The sequence below is a fragment of the Beta vulgaris genome, chromosome 3 (genome assembly GCF_026745355.1).
Source record: "Beta vulgaris subsp. vulgaris cultivar EL10 chromosome 3, EL10.2, whole genome shotgun sequence".
NCBI classification, from domain to species: Eukaryota; Viridiplantae; Streptophyta; class Magnoliopsida; order Caryophyllales; family Amaranthaceae; genus Beta; species Beta vulgaris.
Window position 1 is genome coordinate 37,816,652 of NC_079204.1, and position 7,814 is coordinate 37,824,465.

General features: G+C 34.5%; 1 protein-coding gene across 2 annotated transcripts; it reads right to left on the reverse strand.

The window, feature by feature from the left end:
* Positions 1-1,051: 1,051 nt before the first annotated feature.
* LOC104883867 (hypothetical protein) lies at positions 1,052-5,088 on the reverse strand. Of its 2 annotated transcripts, none has more exons than XM_048641437.2 (7): positions 4,794-5,088; positions 4,644-4,679; positions 4,448-4,501; positions 4,296-4,349; positions 1,808-1,861; positions 1,661-1,732; positions 1,052-1,518 (listed from the first exon to the last, which is right to left on the reverse strand). In XM_048641437.2, exons 1-7 carry the CDS (start codon positions 4,830-4,832, stop codon positions 1,327-1,329), a joined length of 501 nt encoding a protein of 166 aa, XP_048497394.1. In that variant the 5' UTR covers positions 4,833-5,088; the 3' UTR covers positions 1,052-1,326. The 2 variants fall into 2 exon arrangements, with proteins under 2 accessions (XP_048497394.1, XP_010666734.1); XM_010668432.4 differs by having other exon boundaries at positions 4,644-4,682; positions 4,794-5,086.
* Positions 5,089-7,814: the final 2,726 nt, after the last annotated feature.

Consider the following 7,814-nt stretch of genomic DNA (forward strand, 5'->3'; position numbering starts at 1 on the left):
AATCTTCTCAATTTTTTTCAATCTATAAGAAACAATATAGTCATGTGAGTTCCTGTTTAATTTGTCTCAATTAGTAGTTTATTAATATTCAGTCGTTATAATTTTTTAATAATATATAATGAAAGATACTTAAGTTCGAAGACGTGCTTTTGGAGATGCGCACAAGAAGTGAAAAGGATAAGAAAATAAATGAAGTTTTTTTATCTTTGTATAGCTCAATTTTTAAAAGTATGAACTTTGAGAAACATAAATGCTATTGTCACATATAATATGTTATTTTTATATGTATCTAAAATAAAGACTAAAAAAGACGTTATTTTTTCATCTAAATAGATATATTTTTATAAATTGTAAAATTATATTGTACTCCCTCCGTTTCCTAAAGATCTTCCCTCTTTCCGTTTAACGGTGTTTCCAAAAGATCTTCCCTCTTTTGCTTTATTCCTTATTTGACAAAACAAATTTTCCTATTTACCCTCTCATGTCACTATCATATGGTCCATCATTACATTATTAATTCAATTTTACTCCATTTCTCTCTCCTACTTTAACCCCTTTATATTTGTTTATTTATCTTAACCCCTTTCTCTCTCCTACTTTACTCACACCAGGCCCCACACAACATGATTTTCCTTGGTATCTGTAGGAACAGTAAGTGAGAAGATCTTTAGGAAACGGAGGGAGTATATGCCTACTTATTTCGAGCACTCTTCAATGTTGAAAAAAATTATAGTATTATGGATTATGTAGCAAAAGTTATATTTGATTTACATAATATAATAATTTAGATTTTTTCATTTAAAATCAAACCTTAACCTTCACTTATCCGAACCACCTTATATGTATTTATATCTATGTTGAACACCATTCTTTTTTTAAATAGAAATCAAAAAGAATGATATGACATATTTATATGGAGCTCTCTATAATATTCCAAAGTTGTTTTTTAAAATCAAACTCTAATATATATGTAAATTTATCTCTATAGATTTTAGTTTTTGTTGTAACACCAAAGTTTCATTAGGATAATCTAATTAGATAAGGGAGCACGTATGTAAAAAAGAACCGGGCATTGGATCAAGCCAATCCCAAAGGATTGGTCAAGAGTTACCCTGTTAGGTCTTATATGTTTCCTTGCAACAGCATAGAATAAGTATGGTAGTGAATTTGTTGTATTAAAGGATAATATTACAGTACTACCTGAAAACTCCACCATGAGGCTAATAGATCTAGTGATCTACCAACTTCATATACAACTTACACTATGAAAGAACATGGAGCTCATGCTATTAATAAATACAACCACATGCACGAGCATAAGTCAATTTACTGGTTAATGTCAACTCCACCCATCTCGGTTGCAGAAGAAAGAGCAGCTTCCGAGCCGTCTCCTTTTCCTGTAGACTCTTCTGCATTAGTTTTGTCATTTGGATGTCCGGATTCGATAGCTTCAGCATCATAGTTTTCATTATTGACCTTGTGTGTAACTGTTCCAGCATCGTTTGGAGGATCCTGCAGCTGCGAAACATCCACAACATGGGGTCATAACCTCAAGCAATTTTAACCTCTAGTTTTACCCGCCAAACCTGTCCTTACAAGGGATTTAGTGAAAGCATTAAGTAATATCTTTGATAATCTAAAAAAGTCAAAGGATGCTTACCCCCAGGTTTCTCAAACTAGCAGTCACATCCTCCTGTTGCTGCTGCAGAGTTGTTCTCAGGCCTTGAAATTCCTAGATGCGTGTGGAATAAAATCTTAGCATGAATGGGTAATTGAAGGAAGCTTTAAAAAATCAGGAGACACTCACTGATCGAAGTTGACCCACTTCAACATCCAGAGATTTCCTGAGCTCTACCAGCTCCTGAAAACATGGCTCAAAAACAGTTCATCAAAGGAGTAATAATGGAGTTGCACATAAAAAAAATTACTTTCAGACACAAAACTGAATCAAATTTCGATACATTAGCAGATAGGTCATGTAACCCTGAAGAAAACACAATGAGGGTGAAAAAAATTGAAGTACATCATGTGTGTGTTTGAAATTTGGAGCTTTACTACTGTAGCCCTACAAGAAATACCCATTTAGTAATTAATTGTTTCACTTTGACTTTTCAAAATTTACCTATCCACTTTGACCATGTTTATTAGCGAATCTGTAAAATGTTATTAGATTTGTCTCAATGTAAAATTTCATAACATCAACTTTTTATTAATTATATCAGTGGTCAAAATGTACGTCGGCACATGTGAATGCCAAACTGAACTAATGACAGACAGAAATTTATTTCATTTTGCTTTCACTAAGATAACAACTCAAAATTGACATGCCAATGCTAGTAAATACTGACTAAGCAAAAGCACCATTTTGTACCTTATATTTTGCTTTCAAATAAAAGATTCCAGAGCTACAGAATATAAAAGTTCTGTCTCATGGCTCTCTTTGAATGTAAGTTCTAGCTAGGAGTTAAATACAGAATTCGAAAGACAGTGGTGGCATCTTTCTAGGCCACCAAGACCAAGTTCTCACTCGATAGAAGAGTTTTGCATTTTGACTTGCACTACAGTTTTAAGGGATTGCGTAAAATACTGCAGGAAGGAAGAAACATTAACTAACTGTATAAAGACATTGATACTAAGTGATACGATTGAATCATTTTGTCTAAATTTACAACGGACCCTTCATTGCATTAAACAAATAATTCGTGATCCTAATGAGATGTAAAAATGTTATTATGAAGAAAACAGGTTTATGACCCATGATTTTACTTGATCGATAGACGGGTTCATGACTTTTAAACTCATAAAGTTCCCCTTAGGGAATTCTGAAAAAAAAATATAGTGAAAATATTAACAAAAGGACCAAATATGTTGCGACACCAAGTGATAGCAACTAGCCTAAGTTGGATATTATCCACAAAAATGTAGCTCAAGTTCAATGTGTTGTAAAGGGATATTAGGATCTTCTCCCACAGATAGGGATAAACATAATAATCAAGAGTGGGGAGAAAGAAAGTGAAGGCGGAAAATACATAATAGATTTAGAGATAGAAGAGGATGCTTTAAATCAATCATGAATTGCAAACCCTTCTATAGTGGGTATATACCTTATTTTGCTATCTCTTCCTTCTTCATTAATTTATTTATATTTACCAAATCACGTTGCATATTTAGAGAAAACTACTATTGCAGTACTCTTAATTCGCCCAATCTTGTGTGTAGTCTTAAGAAAAAATTTCATTTATTAATATTGTACTTTGATATGATAACACTAAATATAACTTGGTCTAGTGGTTAAAACTTTAGTACATGAACTTGAGGTCATGGGATCAAAACCTATACTATGCAATTTCTAATTTTTTTATTGTACATGGATTACATGAACTAAAACTTCTTAAGGAGAGTGCCACGTGGCACCGTTCCTAGTTTTTTATGCACGCCTTTCAATATATTAGTATAGATTTAAGAAAAATTCATCAAGATTATTTTGTCTTGAACTAAAAAGCTTGAGAAAGCCACTTAGAAAGAAGAGGCCTTACCATATCACAACTGCTTTCAAGAAACAGCCTACATTCATAGGACATGGCTAAGACCAGAATAAAGTAGGTGAATCCAACAAGTGCAGATGTTAGATGATACATGTTTTGAAAAAGCTCTAATCCGCCTCAACCATCAGATTATTCTGACCATGCTTACCAATTGTTTAAAAACCCTTAACTTCCGTCGTCATAAGATGAGTTGTTCGCCGTTTACAATTTATTCTGTCATCCCCTAACTTTCGGTGCTCTTGCTATTAAGATGTTTGTTCAGTGATTAGGATGATGGTCAATGGCAACCAAATATTAGACTCTATTGACTTAGATAACTCTATAGTGTTCTACCTACTAATCAATCAATGGAAAGCTAAGCATTTTTAGCAAATAAATGGACATAGAGACTTGGAAATGTATGAAGCTGATAACAGTGGTTCAAAAAATGATAGCTGCAGATTAGACATCGCTTTCGAGAATTCTTGGTAAAGGAACTCAATCGCACTTTTAAGCTTTCTAGCACTATAAACACAATTAGTCAGTAGTTCAGCAATTCACCTAGATAATGCTTCATGAGGAATGGATTTGAAAATGAAACACATGTTTGTGACAAATCTTCACATCAGAAATCCTAGATATCCTAACAAAACTCAGAGTAGTTCACACGTCCATAACGTCTCATTCTTACTCAATCGCAACTAAACGAACCAACAAATTTTATTGGGGTAGGGAAGAACAACGGAAATACAAATAGAGATCGAAGCTTACATTCCGATGGCTCTGAACTTGAGTATCTAACTTGGACCTCCAATTTTGCAAATCCTATACAAAAGTTGAACAAGGGGAAGGCGCAATCAAGTTAAACCAAGAAAATTACAACAACATATATCCCTGAAAAGCTGCTTATCGAGAAAATTCACCTGTTTCAAACTCTGTATCCTACTCAACAACTCTGTTCTCGATTCATTCAATTCCTAACTTCCGGAAAACAGTACCAAAATCACAAATGAGAGAAAGGGCAAAAATGTCAAAAAATTCAAGTATCAGGAAATGAACATAACATTTGTCAAATTTTTCCAGAAATGAGATTGAAATGCAAAAAGAAGATGAATATACCGTGAGTTTGGACTGAGTTGGAGCCAAATTCTCATTCTTCTACAAAACAATCCGACAAAAATGAAAATCAAATTAAGTAAAAAAAAATAGGGTTTCCCACTAACGTAGTAATACCGGTCATATTGCGCAAAATTGGAGGAGAAATCTCACCGAAGAGTCGAGGGGAAAAGACGATTCGGGTTTCGCCATTGATTAATTATAGAGTAGTACAGGTTTCTGGGGTTTACTGTACTGGGTTTTCTTCAACTAAAATTAGAGAGAAGCAAGAACAATTGATACTGAAACTTAACTTCAGATATGTTTGGAAGGCTGTTTTGGTTGCAAAGAAATTATTGGAGATATATTGTCGTACAGAAATTCAAAAATTGAATCGGCGGGGAAAACGACGTCGAGAAGAGCGGGGTGTGTGTACACTTTTTACACACTTCACACTTACACAGTTCACAGTTCACAAGGATAGTGTTAGCGGTTTGGGTTGGTGCGGTTTGGGTTGGTGCGGTTTGAGATGTAACCCAACCCAAACCGCAAATATACGGTTTGACATTTTCCCAACCCAAACCGCGCCGCACTTTTGCCCAAACCGAACCGCGCAAAATGGTTTGGTGCGGTTTGGTTTGCGGTTTAACCATTTTTTCCTCAACAACATTAATTTTTTTAATCTAAGAGTAAAAAAAAATTATTAATAAATATAAAGAATCCAAATAAATAGAAAGTTGACTTCATAATTAAACATAAATAATAATTTATCAAAAGTGTCCAAGTTATTTACCTTTAACTTTGTTTTTTTAGTTGCATGCCACCTTGTCAAGTGTATTTAAAAAAAATCAATATAGATAATTTTTTTTAAAAAAAAATATCATATAAGATTGCGGTTTATGGTGCGGTTTCGGTTTACAAAAATTAAAACCCAACCCAAACCGCAAACCGCGGTTTGCTTGAAATCATAACCCAAACCGCAATATTGAAACCGCAAACCAACCCAAACCGCGAAAAAACGGTTTGGGTTGCGGTTTGGTGCGGTCCAGACCGCACTCTGAACAGCCCTAATAGTATATTCGTATTGCAACCCCACGGTTCATTTTTTTTGGTGTAACCACCCCCCACGGTTCATTGTTCAACTTTTGTACGCAAGAGAGTGAGGTGTCAAGTCACTACTAACTGAGTCACTGGGTTCAAAATTTGGATTGATTAAAGTTGAGTTGGGATTTGGACGGGGTCTTGTTGGATTTAACATATCTACATGTTTAGGATAGGTCAAGTCAAACTTGAGTTAATGAACAGTCAAGGGCGGATCTATATAGGAATTTATGTGCCATGGACCCTTTTTTTATAAAAAAAAATTGGGTTTTAAGAATAAAAAACATTAAAATAAGTCAAAACTGTGTAATCGCAAAGAGAAAGGAAAAGGCAGGAGTCGTGGAACCGGAAAAATATATAGTACGTATGTCTCCAAATCCCAAAAACCTATACCTAAGCTCTACTCCAAGTTGCTCTACGAACTTGAGTCCCAAAACTATGTTTACTCTCTCAACAAAATGTCTTAAATCTAAGCCTTATATATTTGCTAATTCCTTTTACCCCAAGTAGATATATGTAAAAACTAAAATGACACTCTTGTATATTATAAGAATTAAGACAATTTAGTAACTTTAGAACATACTTTGCTAACTTTTGAAATTACATAGAAGTTTTTGATCTGATTGTCGTCCGTAAAACTGAATAAACAAATCTCTATTAATAGCCAGCTAATCACGTGATCGCGTCTGAATTTTATCCACTAATACCAGTATCCAGTAGCTCCCTTAATTGAAGGAACTAATCGGCTTCATGTGTTAATCAAACGTGGTCTCTAAGGTGAAGGTGTACATCACAAATAGTAGAGAGTTTTTAGGGATGTTTTTTAGTTTTTCTTGATCAAAAAGAAAATATAGGATCATAATATTTTATGAAAATATTTTAACTAAAAGCTTATCCTTTTTATTTATTTACCAAAAGTTCTTTTACTTACTACAACGTTTGTTTTTTCACAAAATACTTAGAGATTTATTCCAATTCACGCATGTATTCTTATGTCCCAAACATTACTAAGACTCTTAAACACTTAACTACATAAATTCTAAACATTAAAACTCTTAACTCTTAGTCTTCATGTATGTTTTTATGAAGCTTCAAAATAGTAGCTTCAATTGTTCCAAACTATTAGAACTCAGGACTGCAAACATACAAGAACTTAACACCTTCCTTAATTATCTTGGTCTTCATAGTAACTAGTAGCATGAAGCAGGTCTGCTTATCACTTAAACGGTTTTTTCACCAAGTACCCCTAAATTTTTAGGAATTTCACGCGGTACCCTCGCACTCTAGAAAATACACCTGATACCCCCCAATTTTATGATAATACACCAAATTCCCTTAATGACTAACGAAGGTTAACTCCGCTAGTCAATAACTCTAATTTTCTATTTTAAACCCCAATTAACCCCTAATCCTCACAACTACCTCTAACTCTAACCCCTAGTCCTAACCATAAACCTTAAACCCTAAACCTAACTGTAACCACCATTCCACCACCTCACCCCCCACCCTCCACCATCCCTCAACCCCCCACTCCCTCACCTCTAGCAGGACCGTGCTGTCGGGGGGGTGGGGTGGGAGGGGGCTGCGGTGGGGGAGGGGGAGCTGTTATGGCTGCAGGAGTGGTGGTTGGGTGGTAGTGAGTTAGAGTTAGTGTTTGAAGTTAGGGGTTAGGGTTAGGGTAGGGTTAGAAGTTAGGGTTTAGTTAGGTTAATTAGGACTAATAGGGTTTAATTAGGAATAAGACTAACAGAGTTAATAGCTAACTCCAAAAATCGTTAGTCATTAAGTGTCTTGATATTTTTGTCTCGTATTTATTTGCTAGTTCGTTGATAATAGTTAGTTATTAGTTGTTGCAAAATCATTCAAAATTCCCAAAAATCTTTAAATTAGGTAAGTTAGATTTGTTAGACTTTGATTAATCCCAATTTCCTTGTGGAATGACCCTTGACTTGCCTTTACTATGTTTTTAGTAATTTCTTGTTAGGTGTTATAAATGTTGTTTGAAAAATGATTTTTGGTACCTTAATGACGCACTAAAGACCTCTGATTAATATGGTGTCGTTGATAGGGAAATTGTGTTATTAATTGAAGTTT

Coding starts and splice junctions, on each gene's coding strand:
- LOC104883867 (XM_010668432.4), bottom strand. CDS start 4,832: ATGGCGAAACCCGAATCGTCTTTTCCCCTCGACTCTTCG. Junction 4,350..4,447: donor GGATACAGAGTTTGAAACAG/GTGAATTTTCTC, acceptor ACTTTTGTATAG/GATTTGCAAAATTGGAGGTC. Junction 1,519..1,660: donor CTAGTTTGAGAAACCTGGGG/GTAAGCATCCTT, acceptor GATGTTTCGCAG/CTGCAGGATCCTCCAAACGA.